Genomic DNA, 25,916 nt, shown 5'->3' with positions numbered 1-25,916 from the left:
CATATACAACCATTTAAAAACTGAAACAACCAATAGACCAAAGGTCAACCCTCGGAAGAACTACTCTGTCTCCATTGAGAATATTCTGCTTCCAGTGCCTCAAGGTTCAAATCTGGGGACAGCACAAATGTCTGAACTGTCTGAAGATGCTCCAATACTTCTGTTAGTCTATAAGGTGCCACAGGACTCTTTGTCGCTTTTGTCTGAAGATGTTGCATTGGGGGAGAGAGTCTGTGAGGTATCTGAAACACATACCCTAGAGGGCTTTTGTAGATAAAAGTCAGCGCCTTGCATTGTACCCAGAAGCAAATAGGTAGGTGGACAGTACAGTTTGCAGAGCGCAGGTGAGATCTGCTGCACATGGCAGCGATCACTAAATAAGCAGGTATGTGCATGCAGTCTGCCATGGCTGAAGGTAGTCAAGATGCAAGTAGGCTCGTTGAAGTAGTTCAGTTTGGATGTCAAAGGCATGAATGACCGTGGTGCAGACATATTGCAGAGGAAGTGCCTTTCTCCTTTTCTGTCTCTAGTGCAGGAACTGGCACATGTCACCCACAGAGTCCTTAGTCTGTGATACTCCCCTTTGTCAATTCTGCCCTCCACACAACTAGCCTTTGACTCAGTCTCTTGGAGAGTGGAATGACGCTACTTCCTAGAGACCTGGTGCGCCATCATCTTAACCATCACAGACCACTAGGTCTGCTCTTAGCCTGCACTCATCCCAGATACAGATGATAGCAGGAAGGAATAGGGGCTAACAAGGAGTGGGAGACCCTAGCCTGTACCAGGAAATGTCACCTCCTTTCTCGATCACTGTGGACAACACCAGCATCCTGCCTGTCACTCAGACCTGTAACCTGGGTGCCATCTTCAATTCAGACCACTCTAGATCTTCACATCTGGGATATGTCTAAATCTTGCCTATTGTTTCTGCATAACAGGTCTAAGATATGGCCTTTCCTGTCCATCCGCACAGCTAAACTCTCAGCCAAGCTCCCATCATCTCACATCTTGATTACTGCAGCATCTTTCTCTCGGGCCTTGACAAATGCTGTCTCGATACATTGAGAATGCTGCTGCATGGATCATTTTCCTGGCCCATCACTTTGACCAAGTCACTTCTCTCTTGGAATCCCTCCACTGGCTCTCCCTTCTCTATCGCATCGAACATAAGCTGCGTGGCTTCACTTTCACGGCCCTTCGCACCCTATTGCCCCTGACCTAGTATCTCATATTGACGATCAGGGTGTTGACAACAGCTTCCAGTTGGGCCATGATGTCAGCTTCTATCATCCACTGGTTAAGTTTTCAAACAAGCGCCTTCATGCTTCCTCCCATGCTGACCATCATGCTTGGGAAGAGCTACCTCATTATCCACCTTCAAACCCTCCTTAAACCTCTCCTCAGGTGTGCTGCCTACAAACCCCGCCCCACCCATCCCCAGTTTGGCTGCTGGCTTGCTGAGGCCACAGCCAGTGGGTCTAGTGCCCCCAGAGTGTGCTATGTAGCATCTCCCCTGCACCGTTCTGGGTCCAGAAGGGCGGCCCCTGCTGGGCCTCATTTTACTCTGTCCCCCCCTCCCCCCCCAGTGCAGCAGTCCCTGTTTTGGCTGCTTCTGCCCCTACCACCTGGAGTCTCTGACTGGCTCTTCTCTGCAGTCCACCCAAGGGGAGGAGGGAAGAGGGATGCAACCTGGGTCCTTGTGCTTTCAGAATTGGGGATCTTCTCTGTACTAGGTTCAGGAGATGCTAGAGGGAGTGGTGGCCCTGGATCCTATCAGACGAGCAAATTGTGGCCACAGTCCTTAGGCAGTCTTGGCAGAAGGCCCCGAAGTGGAATGAATAGGCACAGAGGAAAGTACCCTGTCGTCACTCCAAGTGACAGCAGTGAGGTACATTGGCGTGGCCCTTGCTCTAACAACGAACAAAGGGAAGGATTCAGATTCAACAGTTTCAAATTCAGCCATTTTTAATGGGTATTAAATGACTCTGCCAAATATATTGTCATGTTTGGAGGGGTTCTCCCATAGTTCTGGCATTTTCAGTCTTCTTCAGCTTTCAGTTCCTCATTTTAGTAATGATGGCTTATATTCGTACAGGACTGCATGACTATTTCTGTGCTTTACCAGTTATGGTGGAGTAGTTTTTCTAGGAATTGAGGAGTCTGACCAAAATGTTTGAATGATTTCAGAATTCCCAGCGTCTCCCAGACAAGTACCGAACTCACGCTCTCTTTGGTAGTGGAAAGGACTGGCCAGAGAATTGGTGGAAGGCTTTGGGCCGACAGCTCCTCATTGAAGGTTTCCTTAAAGAAGTTTCTGGTAAAAGCAGATTTGCAACTCTGTGTGAGCTGACTAAGAAGGTAATCTTGTTGTAAAACCTTCCTGTCAGAGGTTTCTTTTGGGAATGTAAAGTTGAGTGACTTGGTCTGTATCCCACAGGGTAGAGACTGGCTCTGTAAAGCTAGGAGTGAGTTGTGTCGGACCCTTCTGCTACAGTCCAGTGAAGAACTATATCTAAGGAAACCTCACACCCAAAGGTAACTACAGCCATATATATTATGCATGTGTCACTTTTATGTTGGGAGAACAAATTTGTGAATCCCGCTACTGGAGACTGCCTGCGCCAAGGATGAGGTTTCTGCACTAAGGTTTTTTTTGTGGGGTGGGGAGGGCGTGTCTCTTGGGCACAGTCTTGCTTGCATAAGAGGGACTACACTCCTCAGAATCAATGGTATCAATGGTTCCCTCCTCCTTGGGGACTACCCCAGTTTCCATATTACCTGTCACACTGGCCTTACTGGGGCTATGGGATCCATATATGTGACATCCCAAATCTCTGTGATCCCACTGAGAGTCTAGACAGCCCTCTCCATGCAGAGAATATCATGAACCTCCTCAAGAACTAATGGAGGAAGAGGAGGAACCATAACATGTGGATCCACCAGCTCCAACAGGATTGTCATCTTCATCGCCAGACAAGGAGTTGCATTGGCTTCACCGTCACCCCCTGATGACTACAAGCAATTTCAAAATCTTCTGAGGAGGGTCACACACCAGTTACCCTTCTTTGCATTCTGAAACCATCCTCTCCCCAGGTGTATTTTGAAATGTCAGCCTTCATGTCAGAGTGGTTATTTTTGTATATGTTTTGAATACATTTGAATTCATTTTCTTACAGCAATAGACAGATAACTTCAGTTGCAGGATCACATTCACCAGATACAAGGTCAATAAAGCTGACACCAGAGAAACAGGTCTGTATTTGAGAAAAATATTACTCATCATACACTTCATTATTCTTTTTAGTGACTGGCAAGTGAGCTAACAGATCAGTATATCTAGCTATAAAGTCTTCTCTACATATTTGAAAGCTTAAGATGCACAGTAAAGCAGCACAGAATATAGGATTTACAAATCATTTGTATGATAGTTGTGTGGTGAACAAAATAATTGGTACACTGAACACATTAATGTGTGAAAGTGAAGTGTAGTATTAACACCCAAATATGCACTACCTACTTCACAAAAGACATGGAAAATCACAATCCCTTCCTCGGGATTTTGTAATCTAAATGTTTACAGATGACATGGAATGAGGGAATGAGAAACAGCAGTAACACTGTCTATAGTGCAATCTCAGCCATAACTCTGGATTAAGTTATTTATCTGGGATTAAACTAAATGTAAAGACCGCCACTACAGTTTCTAAGGGGTTTCAGAAAATGGGGTGAAACTCCAATGCCTACATTAGTGCAAGGGGCTGAGAGGGAACCTTAATTCTAAATTTGTTAGATTTTTCTCAGTTTTTCTTAACATGAACATATTTTACCATAGTGACTTGTTTATATAAAGTGTTTGTTCCTTGATTCTGTAAATTGTTGTTTTATTACAATTTCCTCTTATACTGTGACTAAGGTTAGAAACTTTAAATCTGTTTTCTAATGAGAATCAACATACTGTAACACACATCTGCTTTTTACTCATGTATGGTGTATATTTGTAATAATGTACTAGAGGGACGCCAGGTACCAAGAGGAAAGAATTTTTCCGTTATGCAACAGACTGTAGTGTGTTTTGAAAAAAATCGATCCCTTTCTTCACTGAATATCTTTTAAACAAATGGGTATAAAAATGTAAATGAATATTTTACTGTTAATATTTGTATGGGGAAAAATGTGGATACCTTCTTTGATTTTCTGACTTTTTTTTTTTTTATTTTAAACAGACCTATTTGCAGGAAATGTTTTCTTATCAAGGAACAAGTAAAATTTCTACAAGAGGCAATGTCTCAAATGAAAGGTACAATGGACTAAATTATTTCTACTCATATCTCTTTCTCTACTTATTCATTCTTTCCTGTGTTGTGAAGGTGGTATCTGTAGAGCAACTGTCAGAGAAGAAAGTAAGTCTGTTTGTGGTGTAAACTTAACTTTTTGTTTCAATGTCTCAAATCATTAGTGTGAAAATAAGTGCAGTACGGATTCCAGACTTCATTTAACCTTTAAGAAACATGGCATAATCTGTCTGTCTGAAAGACTGGTAAAACAGCATTAAGAGAGCAAATAATTTTGATAGGTAAATTAGCTAAACACTTTTAATTTTGCCTCACATGACATGCTAAAATGTCACAAAATGTAAGTTAGGTTATGCGCTGAAGTAGGTAGGGTTACAGTGTGTTAAATGGCTCTTTAAAACATCCCACATTAATCTTAAAAAAGTGACTGTAAAATACTTCTATTGCTGATTACCTGAACTGAACCAGTAACTGAACATTTATATCATACAATTAAGTAGACCATAACTGTTCAAAAATCTTAACAGGCCTTGTTTTCTGCACAATACAAGTCCATGAGCCTTTTTAAATGCAGAGTTAATTAAGTCTGTTTTGGGTTTGATTTTAGGGGTGTGTTTAAACTCTAAAATTAAGACACATTTTCATTTGTTGATATTTTAAATCCAAATGCAAGGGAAATAAACATAACAAACATTAATTAAAAACCAGGCTATAAATAACTTTTATTTATTCCAGGTCACTTGGTTTTTGCTTAGTTTCTATTTTTTGATAACTTGGAAATGTGATACATTTTTTGGATGGATCAGGATAATATAAAATGTAAGAATCATTTATTTCTGCACACTTCACAACGGTGTGGCTGTCGTGGCCCAGACAGGCTGTTGTAAGGGGCGCAGTGTGGACATAGCCTAAATGGAGAAATTTAGCAGCATAGCTATACTGCTATAATTATACTGCTGTAGTTATACCAGGATAACTCCAGTATGGACTCTGTGTCTGTGCAGATGTGTTTTAATGCAAATGACAACTAGATAGGCTGAGACCACAGGTCTGGCTGGCTCAAATACACTAGGACTCCCAAACCTACCAATCTCAGCAGAGCAGAGCTGGTACAAAGTGAATTGATACATTGATCTAATAGGAATATGAATATCACGTTTTATTTTATTTTTAAATTTAATAGTGACCTGGTGCAGTCACCAATCAAACTGAAGTCCCCAGAACCTGCTGTTTCATCCAGAGAGAAGGAACTGCACGTAAGTCTATTAAACAGGGCATCTGCTTGTGTAAGAAATGCATTTAAATTGTGCTTGTGTACGTCTTACACATTCCTAGAGACCATTCCTTGTCCCTCCAAAATGTCAACCAGAGAAACTGCTGTTAAACTGGATTTTTCAGCTGTTACACTAAACTTTAGGAAGGTGCCTAGAACTGGAGTCCTTGATGATAATTAAACATGATGTGTGGATATGGTTTAGATTCTGACTGCTTATCTGTTTTATTTTTGGGCTGTAGTTTGCTTTCTCATGTAGCAGTTTTCTTCCCATACTTTAATCACGTCTAAGTCTTTGACTTAAAGTGTTCTTTAAAGTAATGTCTTACATGTATTCATACTTCGGCTTTGTTCTTTACAGACTGTTCTATATGGGAAGCTGCTGGCAGCCAGACAGAAGCTAGCCAGTGAGAAGGATATTCCTCCGGCTGTGTTGGCAACAAATAAAATACTGGTGGACATGGCCAAGATAAGGTAAAGTCTTCAGTTTGAAAACCACACGTAAGTCCAAAGATGTTCTGGAGTCTTACCCTCATTCCTTCAAGCCACGTTAGTAACAGAAAATGATGATGATGCATTACTTCTCATGTGCCATAGATTTTAGGTGTTTTACATAAACATATTGAGGAATTCTGTTTTTCCACATGCTTCCAGTTCAGTAACTTTCTGCATCAGCAGAATTACTAATCTGACTGAATTTTGAAGAAGAACTTTAATGGATTCTCATTTTGGTACATTGTTACTATCAAGAGGTGCAGGAAGAACTCCTCAAACTGAACGCTTCTGCTGTGTGTGTCTGAATTTTGTGATCACATAAGTTCTGAAAATGTATGTGTAAAGTTTATTAGCATTTTTAGTAGCACCAAAGATATTGTAGCTACCTCTATTCAACATGTGTATGGAGCTATGTGAACTCAGGTGTTATGCAGATAGAACAGCGTTGCAGTTATTGCTTATGTTGGTTTAGCTCTACCGGTGAAATTTGACTGCATGTATGAATTACTCTGTTACAATACTTGTTTCTGAAAGTATCTTGTCATGTCAACCTTTACCACCGCCAGTGATGTCTGCCTTCATAGTCCATTTATCAGCCTCTCCCACAAGCAAATTCATGCTTTCTTCCAAGCCACCGCTTATGCATGAAGCCTCTCCCTGAACTAAGCTGTAGAGCAGCTTCCTTCTTCAAGACCCACTTCTACCATGCTGCATATGGTAAATCGCCAAGTGGTAAAGACCAGGCAGGTGGCCAGCAAGGGCTGCGGGCATCGGACATACCCCTTGCTTGTAGCTTTGGGGAAAAACTAAAACCTGCAAATTTTGCTTGTATCCAGCCTTTGTAACCATGCCTTCCCGGCTGGCTGGAGAGGGGATGGGGGTGCAGGGGAAGCAGCAGTGTACCCTGCTCAAACCCTTCCTTCCCTGCTCCCTCTGCTTGTTCGTTTTATTAGCTTGTTGCATTTGTCTTCATTTGGATTGTATGATCTTCAGGACAGGGACTCTCTCTTACCCCGTCACCTGACCAGGGACTCTGTGCACTTCTGTACTACAAATGAATAATCAGGGTGTTAGAGTAAAAGTCTCCAGAAAGATAGAGAGAAGAAATGAAATTCCTTACATGATTCCTCACTATAAAAGCAAGTATTGTAAGACAACCCAGCCTATAACAACTGCAACTGGTTCTGCAGTGTGTTGCCTAATGCAAAGTCATAGGTGGCCCGCCGGTGTCCCTAAATAGGACTGACAGCATGAGGTGGAGAAGTTCTTTCACAGGGTCAAGATCCATGTTGATGGCTCCAGCTGCTGGGAGCATGCAGACACAAAATGGCTCAGCTGGATATGTTCGCCGGCAAAAACCATCAAAACACTTCTGCTCAATTCCTGTGGGATAGACAGACAAGTTCTCCCATAATGCACTATGATCCAAGCCATAGAGTGGCCACAGCTGGTGAGGGCACGAGGAACCCAGGTTATGACGGTATTCACCTACAGAAGCTGAAGTTGTGATTGGGTCTGTGTAGTGCAGTATGGCTGTGCCAGCACAGGGGTGAGGCTTGGGTTTCCTGTGCAGTATGGACACTCAAGTGCAGGCTTGGACACACCGAGTCTGCAGGTGCAGGTCACACAGACAGGTTTATTATGCTGTGTAAACAAACCCATAGAGTTTAAAGCCAGAAGGGACTTCCAGATCATCTGGTCAGATCTCCTGTATATCACAAGCCACCAATTCCACCTAGCAGCCTCTCACCAAACCCAACAATCAAAATTACACTAAAGATTTACAGTCCATAGGCGACGAGGCTGTAAAGTATCACCGGGAGAGAACAGGAGGGACTGAGGTGCACCAGTGCCTGAGGTCCCTGCAGTGGCAGGGAAACGATAGATGAGATTTACCCAGATAACCCGGGCAAGTGACCCTTATATCCACACGCTGCAGAGGAAGGTGAAACCCCCCCAAGGTCCCTGCCAGTCTGACCTGGGGAAGAGTCTTTCCTGACCCCACACATGGCAATCAGCTGGATCCTGAGTATGTGAGCAAGAACCAGCCAGCCGAGCCCCTGAGAGACTGAATGCTCGGTGCCACCTCAGAGCCCTGATTTTCCCTGTCCAGTGTCCTGTCTCCAGCCGTGGCCATCTCTGATGCTTCAGAGGAAGAAGATAAAAACAGAAAACCCAGAATACATTGTGGAGGGAATCCCTTTTTGACCCCTGCAAGTGGTTGAAGCCCAGTTTATAGCCAGTTTGCCATGACAGAACATAAAAAAAATACATTAGTCCTTAGTTGCAAAATAATGTATGTGCCAGAAAATATTAAGCACTAGCAAAAAGCCACACACTTCCTCCACAGATCTTTTTATAAGAACTTTGAAAAATAACATGACTAAAACTCAGACCGTGCCGTGATGGCAGAGTGATCACCTGTCAGTATAATCTGTGGTTAAAGTGGGGATTGTCATTCCTGTTCTGTTCTACACTCCATGTTCCAAAACATAAACCAGCAAAGCCTAGTAACTCTCCATTGTGTTCTTGTTCTACCCAAAATAGGCCTACGACTGTTGAAAATGTGAAGAGAATTGATGGCGTATCTGAAGCAAAATCTGCCATGTTGGTTCCTCTCCTGGATGATATCAAGGAGTTTTGCCATGCAAATAATCTGGAGGTAAGATTTTTCCCTCAGCAAGGCCTTCTGCTTCTCTGCTGGAGCCCTTGTGATCTACCTCACCTTGGGATTTACAAGTCCCATTTTTCAGGCTTTCTGGCATAGTCCCGGTCCTTCCTCCAGTTACAGGACAGGACTCTTGTTGTAGCCTGTGAACAGTCCTCCTGAATCACCTCAAGTTGCTGATATTGAGCAAAGCCCTCCTCTCACTCCTCCTCGGGGCTGATTGTGCTTCCTCTGCAGCAAGAAACTGCTGGGCCCGGGTAGTGGCATTCAGCTCGTCTGGTTGGTAGTGTGGAGGATGACAAGTAGACCAGAGAAAGTGTGCTTCTAAACAGGTTTCTTAAGAAGTTTTCAAAAGACAATACCTCCCCTCCTTTCATTTCTTCATGCCCTTGTTTTTCCCTTCATGTTCTCCTGTTTCCCATGTTCTTTCTCCCATCTCTTGTTAAGGATTCTTCCTTTCTCTTGCCCAATCTGTCTGTGGCGAAGTAGGCGCCCTCCTGAGACATGACCGTCTCATGTACATCATAGCTAAGCATCCTGTAGGTTACTCAAGGGGCTATCTTCATCACTCCTTGAATAACTGACAAGTGGCTACTGGGATGGGTGGGTAAGCTTGATCTCCCACACCCTGGGCTTGGCATGTCATGATTACAAGCTTCTCTGTGGCCGGGGGCGCTGGAACAATGTGTACAGTGGGGGTGCTGAGAGCCACTGAACCAAACTGTAAACCCTGTGTATGGGGGAAACCATATCAAGCCAGGGGGTGCGGCAGCACCCCTTGTTCCAGCACCTATGCCTGTAGCTGTTCATTTCTTCACATATGCAGTGGAAATCATTTTGATCCAGAAGTTCCAGGTTACGCAGTGCATAATGATACTGGATACGTTCTATATAAATACCTGTGGAACAGATTAACAGCCGTGGCTGGCCTGGAGAACAAGCAAAACACTGGGGTGTTGAGAGCCTCATCCCTAAGGTGGGGGGACTCTCATCTAAATCCCATGTAGGCCTTAGCAATTCAAGGCTTGGCTTGATCTCTCTATCTGGCGAAGGGACTAGAAAGTGAGGAAACACTTGGTCTAATCCCCCTCCTCCTGGCAGCTGTGGAGCAATAACACCTGCTGTGAGATGAGCCCTACAACAAAGTTTCTTTTAAATGGAACCTGCTAATGGCCACAGTCAGCATACTCGTGTGGTGCTGGTAACAAAGAAAGGAACTTCACTGTTACTTCCCCAAGAAGGAAGGTCAGATGGCAGCAGTGGAGAGGTTAGAAATTAATCCATGCTTGGGTACACCAACGTTCCTAGCCAGCCAGTTCTGGGAATGAAATCTTCTGAATATGGGATCAATGCACACATCTTGTTACACCTAGAGGAGGCCTGATTATTCACCAGTTCCCCAAGCTTGCTTTCCGTTCTTTTAGAAATCATATATAAACTCCCTAAAATAGTGCGTGGCAAGCATCCAGTTTTTCTTAAAATAGCTAGTAACTATGCAGCCTGTTTTTTAGGATCCATGGTAAATTGCAGACTGAGCTCTTTTGTCATCAGTGCTCTTTTTCAAAGTGGCTCGGTTTATATCCAATCAGCATTCCAGCTCTTGACTTGCAATGGCTCATATTTGAAAACAAGCAAAATGGGTTTTGTTAGCCATTGTTTTTTTGTTTGTTTTAAACAGTATTGATTTGTGGTGCTAAATGTGGACCAAAGCCTGCAGTTATTCACTCAGGCAAATCTTCCAGTAAAGGCAGACTGCAGGATGTGGCCCTAAACATAGTGGCTGGCAAATCTGTAGCGGAAAGAAATGGATATTTTTAATTATAGGGAGGACTGCAGAAGTCCTGGGGCAGTGCTGTTTGCATCTGATCTTAAATGTAGGCGGTTCCCGTCCACACACACAGACACAAACACCATCACTGAACTCCTGTCAGTGTCCCTCTTGAGTCCTAGGACCCGTCTCAGATGTAGCTTGTGCTGGTGTCTTTCTTCACTCAGGTTTCCTTGCTGAGCTGATTGAATTCCTGTCTGGTTTGGTGCTTCAGCCACTGAGCTGATTGTCCTCAGTGTCTTGAATGTCCTTTCAAAAAATAACTGGTCTGGATGGGTCCATTATTTCATTGCTGCCATGACAACCATGGGACTGTTTCAGATGTTTCTGGCTCAGCACACAAAGCTGGTTACATCCCAGATTTGATATTTGGGTTGGGGTTGAAGACTGAGACATATGGAATTCGCCTTTGTCAGGGTCAGACTATTGCCTGTCCTGGTTTGAGGGCAGGACTCCTCTTTGCTTCCCATTTTATTGGTCCATCTTGGGAGACAGGTGGACCTGACTGTTCTGAAGGATGCTTTAGCCAGTGGGACCCACTCTTTCAATACTCTCATTGAACCTTGTGATTCCCTTCTTGTGGCCTAGTGCACAGAGCACTGGACTTAGATTTGGGAGGGCAGAGGTCTGTTCCCAGCTCTGTTGCTGATCCGCTGTGACTTTGGACAAGTCATTTCACTGCTCCATGCCTCAGTTTTGTGAACTGTAAAATGGGGATAATGATACCGACGTTCTTTGTGAAGTGCTTTGGGGATCTAATGACGAAAAGCGCTAGATATAGAGCTAGATATTATTCTGTCCATTACTATCCATATGGTGGCACCCTGTCCCAGTGTGCTTTCTTCGCGTGTCATTGTGGCGACAGACGAAGCACAGGGGAGCTTCTGTGCTGCCAGTGGCAGAAATCATGTTCTGAGTTTTTGCACTCTTATGCTACCCTAGAGGTGAAAGGATTCTTCTTCTCCACTCTAGCGTCTGCAGAGTCCCAACCAGCAGATACGTCCAGGCAGGAAGAGTGCCTGCTGAATTGTCTGTGGTTGGGTAGAGATGAGTGTTTCTCACTGTTGTGAGGAGTTTTCTCTCTGCTTCACAGATCAGGTTGCTGGGATGCAGGCTGTCTTGGCCCCTTCGGTGGAGGCAGAACTGTGTGCGTGTGGCGTGAGGTTGGGAGAAGGAGTCTTGTCAAGTTTTTTTTAAAAAATTCTTAACTCAGAACACACAAAAACACGTATTTATTTAAAAATAAAAGATTACTCTGCATTACTGTATTACAGTACATATGAGTATCAAACTCTTTTAACAGTGTAGTGGTGGGAGGGATAGCTCAGTGGTTTGAGCATTGGCCGGCTAAACCCAGGGTTGTGAGTTCAATCCTTGAGGGGGGCCATTTAGGGATCTGGGGCAAAAATCTGTCTGGGGATTGGTCCTGCTCTGAGCAGGGGGTTGGACTAGATGACCTCCTGAGGACCCTTCCAACCCTGATATTCTATGATTCTATGATTCTAATTCAGAAACTTACAAACCAGCCCGGTGTGTGTCAGTCCAGACACCAGTTATTTTGTGACTCCTCAGGTATGTTAAGCAGACTATCCTATAGCTTGCTTCAGCACACCTGTGTGTGTGTGTGCGTGTGCATATGAATTATAAGCACCATCTTGGGATTGTTCTACTGTTTGTGTGGAACACAGTCTGACTGTACAGTTTAGTTTGCTCAAAGTCTAGCTCTTCCATTTCCAATTCCAGAGCAGATGACCCGACAGGATGATTTCTTGGGCTTTATTCCTGCTAACTCTTGTTTGTCACCTTACAGATAGACACATTCCCTACTTGTGGATCTAGGGAAAAGCAGCCAGCAGTCCTCCAGAAGAGAGGTGGGTGCAGCCCCCTTCCACAGTCACAGCTCATAACATACATGCTGTTCCATGAGAAGAACCAGTCTTTGGTAAGTTATTTCCCATTGGTGGGGATGTGGATATGCTGGTTGTCTGTCTAAAGTAGGTGGTGGGAATATTGTATGTATGGGGATTGCAAACTTGTTAAAACATGAGACTTGAGGGCTAGACTGAGTAAGTTGCTGCTGTTCTCTTACATTCTTCCTATGCTGCCAATGAGCCGCAGGCTGGTGAGTGCCATGTCCCTGTTCTGGATATAAAAAATCAAACCCTTTGCATTGTACCTCCATGTAAGAGTCGAATGGCCTGAAAAAAGCCCCACAGGAAAATTCAGTGCAAAATTGAAAGACGAAATATCAGTGCAACTTTCTGATTGAGACTTCCAAAGCTGTGACTCTTTCTGCACCCTGATCTCAGCCATGTTACTCACATCTGCTAAGACAGGCACTTGGGAGTTGGTAGTGCACAAAATACTTTATTTGCACAGTTCTGGGAACTGTGACTTGGAATTACCTTTTGTGCATTTAAGGGCAAATCTGCCCTTGCAGCAGAGAAAGGTCCCCAGGCATCAACCCAAGTGTAGTTCTTCTATCCAAGAGAGAAGATTTGGAGGTCTGCTCACCAGGTAGGCACCTCTCTGTAGTTCATACAAGGGGTGGACAGAGAGAAGTTAAGAGTTTAAATGGAGAAGATTAATTATTTGGGCAGCGGATAGGAATGTTGACCTAGATTCAGCCCTTACACAACTGGCTTTGGAACACTTGGTACACTTAAAAACAATGGGTTTGTTTCTCTTGATTAAAGTCCACCTATCAGCAATAGCAGCAGTATATACTCATGTAAAGGTTAAAGCCACCTTCTCATACAGTCTGGTGAAAAACTTTTTAAAAAGTTTATTGAATCCATATTCCCCAGTTCATGACCCGGTCCCTCCATGGAATTTGAATTTAGTACTAATATACCTATATCTTCCCCGTTTGAGCCTCTACGGGATTGTTCTCTGTTTCATCTTTCTATAAAGACAGCTTTTCATAATAGCAATTTCTTCCACTAGAAGAATTAGTGAGTTGTATGCATTGATGGCAGACCACCCTCCTCAGAGTTCTTTTCATAAAGATAAAGTGATCTTAGACCACATCCTAAATTCCTTCCAAGGCAGTGTCGGAGTTCCGTATACATCCGAGTATAAATTTACCTGCATTTTTCCCCTAAACCTAATTCGCGTAAAGGGGAGTCTAGATTACGTTGCTTACAAGAGCGCTCTTAGCTTATATTACTTGAATAGAATGAAGAACTTCATGTCTTCGTCCAAGTTATTTGTTTCATTTGCTGGTACTTCTAAGGGTCAGGCCATTCAGCACAGTCCCTATCCAGATGGGTTAGACTTTGTATTGAGGAATTTTACCAAAAAGCTTCCCTTTCTCCTTCTGGTCCTCTTAGAACCCATTCTATTAGAAGGGCAGGTACATCTGTAGCAGTCTCCAAACATATTCCTCATATTGAAATATGCAGGGCTGCTCCATGGAGTTCAAGTCACACTTTTACAAGACATTATGCATTGGATCTGGCATCCAGCTCTGAAGCATAGTTTGGCAGAGTGGTCCTTCAGTCATTATTTAATTAAAACTCCGCTCCCTTCTTCCTTATTTACAGTACTGCTTGTCAAACTATCCCAAGAGTGGGAATGTACAGAGGACACTCGAAGAAGTAGTGAAGGTTGGGTGTTTGTAATCGGAATTCTTTGAGGTGTACTCTTCATATTCACACTCCCCACCTGCGTTCCTTGCTCCTGCGGTGTCCTAATGTCACTGTTACTTGGTATTCCACTGTAGTAGTTGGAAGGAACTGAGAGGACAGTAGCGCCAAGACCCCCTTTTATAGCCACATCCACAGAACGCGCCCCAATGCTGGGGGTGGGGGAGGGATGTGCACTGACATGCACTGCTGGTAGAAGGTGGCACCGTCCTGGCTGCTCCCAGTCAGTGCATCGCAGAAGTGAACATGCAAGAGTCTATCTCAAAGAACTCCACTTACAAATAGCTAACCTTCATTTCCTAATCATAACGTGACCTTAACATGGGGCTTTGCATTGAACTCTTTATTAATTTGTTGTGTAGGCAGAGAGCCATAACACACTGGGAGAAATAGGCATGTTGCTTTGTGCCCTTCGAAGGCGTGTTCCATAATCCATTGCTTTTATATCTTTTTTGTTAAGCTTCTCACTTTTTATCGCTCGTTGCTCCGTTAGTATGATGCTGAAATAGCTTCAAGCTTCTCTTGTCCCTCCCAAGAGTGCGTGAGTGAACCTTGTCAGATAGTCGCTAAACTAAAATGCCCAAGGACTAATTAACGAGAAGCAATAGAACAATTAGTGTTAGGTAATTTGATGCCCAGGATCAAATAACCATGATTATTGCATTTCCCCTGTGTGTATTGTCTGGGGGAAAGTCAATAAAAGAAACATAAAGCCTAATTCTTTCAGGGAAAATAATTAATTTTAAATCCATCCTGTAAAAAAATCCAACTCTAGTTAAGCAAAATCAAAGAGGTTGCCCTAAGATTGTGGTAATGGAGTCCACCTAAAAGAACTTGAAATACTCACCTTTTGTTTGTCGTTTCTATTCCGGTGGTGCCAACAGACACATGAGGAGTCAGTGAGGGTTGCTGCGTTTACAGATCTCTTGCAGTTAAGGTGTAGATAATTGGCTGCTATATTGGGGGACGTTTTGGGCTTTAACAAACCGAACATTACAAGTGAGCTGAGCTGATTATACAGTTACAGCTACTAGGTTGTCATTAAACTGTCTTTCCATCACCAATGAAGTCCTGTAGCCCCGGAAATAGCTGTGGAAGGCCCCATATGCGGTGAAAATATGATTCCGTTTGCATGGTGCAGACTGCCATGCTCAGGGATTGATCCGCTTCTTCCAGGTAGCAGAGCAGAGCTTGGTGATGGCTGTCTCCATAGCAGTGTAGGGGCGATTGTGAGCAGGCCAGAGATATAGCGCAAACCATGGAGATGCAGTGGCCCAATGTAGCATGTAGGTCCTGGCAACAGCTCATTGTCTCTTTTTGCTCTAGCCCCATGACAGTGTAGTAGCGAGTCTGGAGCTCTATGGCCACTGCTAGAGGATGGAGCTCTGGGTTCTGCTCCTTAGACATTTGAATGCAGAGCAGAATCCTTTCTATGCGTGGGATTTCAGGGTCACAGTGAGAAGTTGCTCTCCAAGCCAGAAATAATCTTTCGAAATGAAACCTCTTTACAAATTGGATTCAGTGTCTGAAAGAGATCAGAAAAATGTGCCTTGTGATGTGGTTTGGAGTTCTTGTTGTGTAGTCGAATGTGATGGTCTCCTGTTCTTGCTGTTGTCTTGTGAAGCAGCAGCACCTTGCATTATCATTTATTATTTGTATTACCATGGTGCCTTGGAGACCCTGTCACAGACCACGACTCCACTGTGTTAGGGGCTGTACAAACAGAACAACAAGACAATCCCTGCCCTAAAGAGCATCTCGGAGCAATCTAAGCATAAAAGAAGAAACAACAGATGAATACAGACAGGCAGGGAGAGTACAAGAAAACATCAAGACATGACAGGCAGTGGTCGCAGCACACCAGCAGCCTAACCATTGTCATGTTTTTTGTAGGCATCACAGCGAAGGAGACTTTTGAGGGCAGGTCTACACTACAAATGTATATCAGCACAGATGCAGCTTTGCTGCTGTAGCATGTCTGGTGAAGACGCTGTAAGCTAACGGGAGAGCGCTTTCCCATCGGCTTCATAACTCCACCTCTGCAAGAGCTATGTCGGCAGGAGAAGCTCTCCCACTGATACAGCGCTGCCTACCCGGGGGGTTAAGGTCGGTATAACTATGTTGCTTAGGGGTATGGATTTTTCACACCCCTGAGCGACGTAGTTATAGTGAAGTAAGTATGCAGTGTAGACCAAGCCTAAGGAAGGTTTTGAAGGAGGATAAGGAGTTAGTTTTGCAGATGTTTATGGGGAGCTCCTCCCAGGCATGCGGGGCATGGGAGAAAGCACGAAGGTGCTAGTTTGAAAATTTAGCAAGTGGGTGATAAAGGATGGAGCCATGAGCCAACTAGAGGCAGGAGCCAACCTTTTGATACTGAATGAAAGATCAAAGGTAAGTGGGAATGGGCTGTGAAAGGCATTGGAAGTGAAGAGAAGAAGCTTATGTTTCATATAATAGAGAAAGTGAGGAGTCAGTGGTGGGATTCAAAGGGAGCTTTGGTTCTTTTGTTGTTAGATCTCATATACTTTTACCACTTCAGATTTCTTCTCTCATTGTTTCCCCAGAAGAGTATAAGTGAAAGCAGGTCTCTGCCTCTCTCTGTGGTTGGCTCTCATTTATCCGAAGCCATGAAAGCTGGCTACCCAGTCGACTTAGAACGAGCGGGTCTGACTCCTGAAGTTCAGAAGGTTATTACTGATATCATCCAAAACCCTCCCATCAACTCAGGTGAGAAGCACAGCTCTAGTCTGAAGGTCTCAATGACAGTCATTGGGATATGGATAAAGCAAACAAGAAACCTGTGTATCCTGTTTGTTCCTTTGGTGAGAATTCATCACTCTGAGGACCCGTTCCTGAGCCAGGCTGATCATGGCAGGGCAAAGGACATTCCCCTCAGGTGTGAAGCCAATGGGAGATAAGGGTGCATGGAAAGCCACAGCCTCAAGCCATAAAGGAGAGGAGGAGGGGAGTTTTCTTTAAGAACTTCTGAGTTGAGTGCAGACACAAGATTGGTGTCTCAACAATATGTAAAAAGATCCAGACATAATTTTTTAACTGTGTCCATATTTAGGCACCTAACTTCAGCCTCTGAGTTTGAAAACGTTGGCCCCAGTGAATAGTTATACTTAGGCACCAGCAGCATGCCAAGTGAATCCTTGAAAATATCTTAAATTTCCTCACATTGCAAACCTGGGTCATTTAAGATACTGGGGTGACGAAAAGAACCAGACAAGTAAACTAATAAATAGGTTGTTACCTGCATTTTAAAACTTATCAGAATTCTGATAAATGTTAGATGGGCACCTGATTTAGTGATTTAAGCTCACAACTGGCAGCCCCAAAGCAGGGTTTCGATTTCCAGCTTTTCCACTGATCTACTGCTTGGCCTTGGGTGAGTCATGTCATCTCTGTGGTTGTTTTCCCCATCAGAAGGAAGCAGCTTTCATCCCTCCATATTGCAAGCGAGGTAATGGAGAAGTTGCATTTGTCACTTCTAGCAGAGCTGAAGATAGAACCCAGATCTCTAATATGGCAAATATTGATGATGATCTTCATTCTGTTTAAAAGGAAACCAATTACAGTTGTAACCCCCACACCTCCTGGGTGTGGTGCTCTGTCCCATCTAGTGCCACCGAGACCGCTTAGAGAGAGAGAGAGAGAAAAATGAGTCTGCTCTACAGCCTTAATTAAGAGCCAGTTGGCTTTTAGATCATGCGGTAGAGGCTCATGCACTAAGCTCCAGAGGTCCCCGGTTCAATCCCACCTGCCAACGACCGGGGTCTGTTGGCGTTACACAGTAAAAATAAGGAAGAATGCTCTGAGTCTTCTCTTCTTTCCACACCCCCAACTCTACCGGGGCCATTCATGAGTCACTGACATTTGCAGGAGGAAAGCGTGGAGCTTAGAATAAGGAGAGGAATTTCTGGGAGTCTGAAGACTCATTCTCACCAGCTCAGCAATTCCCTGCTGTAGAGCTGGGCTCCATTATTTTTGGACTTTGTACACTAAGCTGACCTGTAGGTAGGTCAGTGATCACATGCCACTTTCTAGGGCTTGTGGGCCCAGAAGCAATTCAGCTTTGTACCTGTTAACCAGCACTGTCAAGATAAGTTTCTTATCTGTACTACAGATAACCCCATAAAATCTGAATGACTTCCACAGGGTGGAGTGTTTAACTCTGTGCACTTCATTCAGCTGGGACAGTGACAGCTGGCTGCTACGTTTATGGTCAGTTACTCCTTTGTTTCCATGTGCTAATACAATGCGTGGTGTTTGGGCTGCCGCACTCTGTTCAACAAGTTCTGCAACAAATCTACTTCCACTTAACGACAAAAATCAGGAGAACACTTGTTAAGCTTTTCTGTAAGGTTTTGGATGTAAACTACTTTAGTCCCTTTTAAGTAAAATGAAGAATATTGTCAATATTTCCCAGAGATGATTCATTTGTGTTCTGTGCGTCCCATTATTTCTAGATAGCAGAGTGTGAGCAGTTGTTAAATGATAAACAAATTTCAGACTAGAAAGAAGATGCAGACTTTTAACAGTGAGGGCAATCACTGGATGGAGCAATGGGCCAAGGGATGTGGGTGGATACTCCTTCGCTTGGAGTCTTTAAATCAAGATTGCATATTTTTTATAAAAGATCTGCTCTAGTTAAACAGCAGTTAATTCAGGGAAGTTTTCTGGCCTGTGTTATACAGGGGGCCAGACTAGATGATCCCAATGGTCCCTTCTGACCTTAAACTCTGTGAATCTATTAAATTGTTCATGAAAGGTACCAGCGCCACCTTATGGTGTGTAATGATTAGAGGGGCAAGGGAGAGTTGGGTGAGGATATTGAGATGGAGAGGTGGCCATGACATTAGGGTATGTGATTGACAGTGACATCACTCGATCATTGGGGGCGTGATTCTGAGGATGGGGGAAGAGGCTGCAGAGGGCTGTATTAAGGAGAGTGCAGGCAGACCTGTAGCATGGGAGCTTGGCTTGTTAGGATGTGCCGTCACCAGGTTGGCTGATGTGATTACAGATAAGTCCTTGTTATGTCAAAGTAAGAACAAATGATATTTGTGACAAATGAGCACATACCCCCTTAGGCCACGTTGCGAAGGACTCCTAGTATACTGGCTCTGTCACATATTGTATGTGATGCAATGCCTAAGCACTTGGCTGAGTTGGAGGTAGTCCAGTTAGAAAGTGCCTTTCATGACCTTAACATGAGTTTGATTTTATCACAGATACTGGTAGTAACAATGAACTCTCTGAAAGATTATTGAGGTAACACTCATAAAGAGCTGGCATCGTGCACAGCTCTGTATTTACTGTAAATGCTAAGCATTATGGCTGGGATTTCAAATAAACCTCAAGGAGCAAAAACTCATGAGGCTCCTTTGACAATCCCAACCTGTATCTATCAGTGGGGACAATAATGCTTCTCACAGAGTGCCGTGAGAACGTCAGGTGGCAAGCATTCCGGAAGTGCTGTTATGTGTTGTTTGTGGTGGTGAGGCTGACAGCTGTTCTTAGGAATCAGTGCCGGGAGGGCAGTTCATTATCCCAACCCCACGGTGTGGGGGCCCGCTGCTGGTTTGGGGGCAGATGAGAGAGACACACAAACTTCTAACTGAGAAAATGACCACTGCTCTGGATAAAAATGAAGAAATAATAGACGTTTGTGGCTAGCATTTATTGTTAAAGTTGATATTGTGATTGGACATGGTCCTTTTTGAATATGTTTTGTTTAAATAAAACAACGAAAATGCCATACCACCTTTTTAAGCACTAACTTACAGGTACACATTCTTATGCTATGAGAAGGAGATATTGGAGACGTATTTTTTTCTTTATTTTTTTTATAAAAGTGTCCTTTTAGCTTTTGGTCAGTTTTAGTTTCTCTGAAATTTCCAGACCCTTTCACACTCCTGCTTTTCAATGAGCCCAGAAACCCTTTTAGGAGCAGTTAGAGGGCTAGCCAGACACCTTCAACTCACTTTCAACGGCATAAACTCAACTGGGTTCTCGGAGAACTCCAATTTCAGTTGGACAGAAAGCCAGGGTTTCACTGGCCAGTGCTGCTGAAAAGCAGCTGGATCAGCGGGAGAGAGGAGTTTGAAATGACTTGCTTACCGTGAGCCTTTGGCTCCATCGACTACCAATCATAGGTGGACAGACTCCTACAGTGCTCCTCTTCGCTAAGAAACTTAATTAAGGGCATTGTCGATGCAGTGTCTTAAAATAAGAGGAAAGCTGTAGAAGAGCCTAGCTGCCTTTAAAGTACAGCGCCTGGCTGGAGTAGGGGAAGGACAGTTGGGGAGAAGAGTGCTAATGGCTTATTGGACCAGATTTGACTGCAGTGGGGTTGCATGGCTGTAAGTGAGGTCAGGATTTGCTGATTGGGCTAGTGTTTTCCTTTCTGATGAAGTTCAAGCTGTGAACTGTAGTTTATTGTATTGTTTAACCCATTCCATGCTGTAAAATATGCTGTGCTTTAATGGGGGGGGAAATTCACTGGCTGTTGAGGTTGAACCTTCCTCCCCAAAGCTCAACGGAGTGCTCCTGGAGCTCTAGTTTGGAGAAGCACTTCAGGAACTTGGAGAATTTAGTAAAATCTCTCTCTTTTTTTCCTTCCAAGATGTAACCAGAACGACAGCGATTAGAGCACTGGTCCCTGCGAATATCGAGCTGTACCTGATCCGAATGGCAATTGCACTGCTGCAGAAAGGGTGTGGGAATGGGCAGCTGGGCCAGGCGTGTGACTCCGGCAAGAAAAGCCTCTCAGCTGAGTGTGAAGGGCTGCCGGGCAGCGTGGGGCCAGCCCAGAAGAGCAAGGAAGGAATGTCATGGACGGAAACAGAGGTTAGTAAACACTGGGTACGTCTATACTTACCTCCGGGTCCGGCGGCAAGCAATCGATCTTCTGGTATCGATTTATCGCGTCTTGTCTAGACGCGATAAATCGATCCCGGATCGATCCCGGAAGTGCTCGCAAGAGGAGTACGCGGAGTCGACGGGGGAGCCTGCCTGCCGCGTCTGGACCTGCGGTAAGTTCGAACTAAGGTACTTCGACTTCAGCTACGTTATTCACGTAACTGAAGTTGCGTATTTTAGTTCGAAGTGGGGGGTTAGTATGGACCAGGCCCAAGTTATAAACCAGTCTGCTTCTGCAAAAAGAACACTTATTTCGTAGAGACATCGTAATGTTTGATGTAAGGTGCTTTTTTATAATGCCTTTACGTGGTGTTCTGATTAACTTCGTATACATCAGGTACCAATGAAAGTAGCTGCATTTTTATCACAATTCACCTTTTCAACCTGTTGTTAATCACTGAAATCAGCTTTGCGTAGGAGAAACCTCTGAAAACAGCATGTTTAAGCTTCCAGACACACCATAGAATATAAGTGTATTCCTAAAAAAACATACAGCTCTGGGCAATATTGGAAGTGCCTGTAAGTTTGTGCCACCTGATAGCTGTTTATTTGCTCTGGTCTTGAAAGTATGGGTGTCTAAGGTACATAGATCTTAACTGCCATTGGATGGCAACCAAATTGACAGTTTCTGAGCGGCAAATGGAGACTGGCCTCCCCCATCATCTCTGGGAGTGATCTCTCACGTTTTAACTTCAAGGTACCTTGGGCCAGGTGATGTCCCCAAGACTCACAGGTGGAGGGGAGCCCTTCTTGGCTGACACCCTTTTACACAGTGGAAAGGGGAGAACTGCACATCTCTGCAGCACAGTCCCTCCCTCCTTATATCGTGCAGAGCTGTCGGTGGGGCTAAGGACCTATGGGTGGGGAGGGGTTGGACTGGGTTTAGAGTTGTCCATCATCCTCTTCTTTCCAGGCAAGCCCTGCCAGGGAACTGGCAAAAAAAGAAGGTAGCTTAAGTCTTGTACTGCAGACTGTCCCACTGTGAGTTCTGGTCTACACTGACTGCTGTGTTGTGCTCAGCATAGGGGCAGGTAACAGAATTGCTGGTAAACATTCATGGTGTGGACTAGGCCTAAGCCTGTTCTAACTTTGCCCTGCGGCCCCTCCATTCTCTGCAGCATGTGTCCCATTGACAGCTGCACAGGGGAGTCCTTTGCCGCACGGCTCCATCCAAGTGGTGGTACAGAGGAGCTGGGGTTACACAGATGATTCCCAGAGGTCAGGGAGCCCATGCATGTGGTCTGTACGTGGTGCGGATCCCCTGGTGTCCACAAGCCTGGGGAGGAGAACTCCCTGCTTGTTCTACAGCAGGGGTAAGCCTGTTCTCCCTCCCCCCCTTCCCTATCCCCCCGGAAAGGTATGTGGGAGTTGTGCAAGAGGAATATCCTGGAACTTTTCCTGCTCTCAGCCAGGTTGCTCCTGTGTTTTCCACGAGAAGGGCTGTTCTGAGCTTCAAGTGGAGAGGGGAAGCTTTTGCGATCCCATGTGCTTTCCTGTCCTGTGGGGAAATGACATGAATGCTCAGAAGTGTCTCTTCCTGCACTGTTCAGACACTACCTACTCCTGTGTGGAATGATGAAAACCTTGTTCAGACTTCCTGTGTCACCTCGGCCAAGTCACTCAGGCTCCCTGGGCCTCAGTTCCCCATCGTACAGTAGGGATAATGCCCTGCCTCACAGGGGTCTTGTGAGGGTAAACACATTACAGATTGTGAAGTGCTCAGTGATGGAGCCCTATGAATGACTAAGATAGATAGATTGAAGACTGTGCCAGGCATTTAGGAGCAAGGTGGACTTCTGGACCCTGTGCCCCCTGGGCAGCAGAGTGCAAAAGCTCTACTTGACAGGTCACTCATAAGAACAGCCATACTGGGTCAGACCAAAGGTCCATCTAGCCCAGTATCCTGTCCTCTGACAGTGGCCAATGCCAGGTGCTTCAGAGGGAATGAACAGAACAGGTAATCAAGTGATCCATCCCCTGTCGCCCATTCCCAGCTTCTGGCAAACAGAGGTTAGGGACACCATCCCTGCCCATCCTGGCTAATAGCCATTGATGGACTGATCCTCCTTGAACTTATCTAATTATTTTTTTGAACCCTGTTATAGTCTTGGCCTTCACAACATCCTCTGGCAAAGAGTCCCACAGGTTGACTGTCTGTTGTGTGAAGTTGTGTGAAGAAATACTTCCTTTTGTTTGTTTTAAACCTGCTGCCTATTAATTTTATTTGGTGATCCCTAGTTCTTGTGCTATGAGAAGGAGTAAATAGCACTTCCTGATTTACTTTCTCCACACCAATCATGATTTTATAGACCTCTATCGTATCCCCCCTTAGTCATCTCTTTCTTTTCCAAGCTGAAAAGTCCAGGTTTTATTAATTTCTCTTTATATGGAAGCTGTTCCATACCTCCCATCATTTTTGTTGCCCTTTTCTGTACCTTTTCCAATTCCAATATACCTTTTTTGAGATGGGAAGACCAGATCTGCACGCAGTATTCAAGATGTGAGCCTACCATGAATTTATATGGAGGCAACATATTTTCTGTCTTATCATCTATCCCTTTCCTAATGATTCCCAACATTCCAACTCGTGAAGGGAATGTAGCATTGTGAGATTGCAGCTGAAGGGCTGTTTATACCTACATGGGTACGTATGTCTATGCTGGCACTGTGGCATTAGAACTACACGAGCAGGGGAGTTGTGTTGCTCTGAAAAGCAGAATAACTATGCTAGTAAAAGTGGAGGCTTTTGTCAGAGATAAAATAAGCACGAAAATGTTCCAGGTTGTGCTGAAAAAAGGTGAGTTTTGCTCCAGTCATCATTAACGTAAATAATTTTGTATCATCTGTTAACTTTGCCACCTTCCTGCTCACACCTTTTCTAAATAATAAATATATTAAATAACATGGGATCCACTATGGAACCTTCAGGTTCCCACTCTTAACCTTTTGCTGATGAACCTTCACCATTTATTCCTACTTTTCGTTTCTTGTCTCTTAGCCAGTTTTTGATCCATGACAATACTTTGCCTGTCACCCCATAACTACTGCAGCGTTTCTTTAATAGCCTCTTGCTGGGGATTTCATCTTCACGCTCCTAAGCTCTCAATCCATTTTACTGGTTTTGCCAGGGTTCTGTCTCTGTTTCCAGAAGTGTATCCTTTTGTCTCTGGTACCCTCTGGAGTCTTGCCACTTAGCCGTGCTGGTTTACTGCTTTCCTTCCTGCTTCCCTTGTTTTCTGAAGTTGCTTCCATGCCAGATCTAAAGACTTCAATTTCTGCATAAATGTACTTCTGTTTGTAACTGATAGAGCAGATCCAGTGATGGGAAATTATTTGCATGGTGCATTTTAACAGTCACAATAAATTTACCGCAGTATTTTAACAAGATGAGAGAAGTGAGCTCCTGTTCATTTGTGACCTAGGGCCAAGTTCAGTGCCTTGGAAAGAGATGCTTGTTCTAGTAACCCAGTGTCCCGCTAGTACCAATCTCACATTTGTTATTGCTTTTAAAGGGGATTTCAGTGAAGCCAACCACACACACATACAAGTTTGTGTCCAGGGAAGGAGCAAAACAAGATCATCCACATATGGATTCTTCACCTTGGGTAAATCTGTGTCTTTATATTATAACACGTGATAGTTTTGCTGGTAGTGAGTGAGATGGGTAATCATAGAATATCAGGGTTGGAAGGGACCTCAGGAGGTCATCTAGTCCAACCCCCTGCTCAGAGCAGGACCAATCCCCAACACCCTATCTATTCCAACACCCTATTTTTGATGTTCATATCTTTCTGAACAACTTTATTTTGGGCTGAAATTTCCCAGCACTTAAATAATAGGGTGATAGGTGCTGTACAAAAACTTTAGTGGATAGAAACATCTCAGTCCAGCTCTATATATTAACTAACCCCTTTGCTGGAAAGAACACCTCTGAGCAATAAGCAGTTTTGAGTCACCACCAAATATTTAAAGGCTCCAAAACTGCTGTGGGATACAGTGCCTAATGCTTCTCAGGTCAGCCAACAAGGCTGTTGAAATACACGTTTCAGCACCTTGTGTTTGAAATAACAGTGCTCCGTTTCCTGATGTTCTGAGTGGTCTAATTAAGTAGAAGGCACTATATATCCTCCCTTACTATAGTGTAAGCTTATTTCCAAAATAAAGAACTTTCCATGTATGCAATATTAACTGTTTGGATTTTGAATCTTAATGTTGTAAGTGGAAAGTTTGCTTTAACAGGCCATGTTTTATTCTTTTAAAATGAGAAGCTTGTAAAGAGCAACAAGATGGACGACAAACAACTCTCGAATGCAGAACAGGATGTACCAAGCCATCAAACCTCCCTTCGTTTAGCCTCCTGGAATCAGCCTCCCCTGGATCCCGATGAAGAGGAACTGTTCAGTGACTCCCAATCAAAGGTAGCGCTCTGATCCATAATCTTAGGCCTGGTCTACGGGGGGGGGGAAGGGCGCGATTGATCTAAGTGACGCAACTTCAGCTACGTGAATAACGTAGCTGACATCGATGTACTTAGATCGACTTACCGTGGTGTCTTCACCGCGGTGAGTTGACTGCTGCCGCTCCCCCATCGACTCTGCCTGCACCTCTTGCCGACCTGGAGTACAGAAGTCGACGGGAGAGCGCTCGGGGGTCGATTTATCGCGTCTAGACTAGACGCGATAAATCGACCCCCGCTGGATCGATCGCTGCCCGCCGATGTCTACATTACCCGATCTGGCGGGTAATGTAGACATACCCTTAGTTACACCTTGCAGGGTCCGAA

General features: G+C 44.4%; 1 protein-coding gene across 5 annotated transcripts in view; it reads left to right on the top strand.

Annotated features, from left to right (window-relative positions):
* WRN (WRN RecQ like helicase) overlaps positions 1–25,916 on the top strand; it is a 91,262-nt gene that overhangs the window by 59,839 nt on the left and 5,507 nt on the right. For 4 of the 5 annotated variants that reach the window (XM_029911922.1, XM_029911923.1, XM_026653293.2 and 1 more), the window contains 12 exons: positions 2,191–2,361; positions 2,441–2,538; positions 3,180–3,255; positions 4,227–4,300; positions 5,479–5,551; positions 5,930–6,042; positions 8,611–8,725; positions 12,370–12,501; positions 16,771–16,933; positions 20,838–21,061; positions 24,646–24,738; positions 25,402–25,551. In XM_029911922.1, the coding sequence (XP_029767782.1) occupies positions 2,191–2,361; positions 2,441–2,538; positions 3,180–3,255; positions 4,227–4,300; positions 5,479–5,551; positions 5,930–6,042; positions 8,611–8,725; positions 12,370–12,501; positions 16,771–16,933; positions 20,838–21,061; positions 24,646–24,738; positions 25,402–25,551 (1,482 nt within the window). The remainder of the gene's footprint in view (positions 1–2,190; positions 2,362–2,440; positions 2,539–3,179; positions 3,256–4,226; positions 4,301–5,478; positions 5,552–5,929; positions 6,043–8,610; positions 8,726–12,369; positions 12,502–16,770; positions 16,934–20,837; positions 21,062–24,645; positions 24,739–25,401; positions 25,552–25,916) is intronic. The other variant, XM_029911921.1, reaches the window with a different exon arrangement.

The sequence above is a fragment of the Terrapene carolina genome, unplaced genomic scaffold (genome assembly GCF_002925995.2).
Source record: "Terrapene carolina triunguis isolate 2854851 unplaced genomic scaffold, T_m_triunguis-2.0 Scaffold136, whole genome shotgun sequence".
In the NCBI taxonomy this organism is placed as follows: domain Eukaryota; kingdom Metazoa; phylum Chordata; order Testudines; family Emydidae; genus Terrapene; species Terrapene triunguis.
Note: the sequence above shows the minus strand (reverse complement) of the source record. Positions and strands in the feature narration are given on the sequence as shown.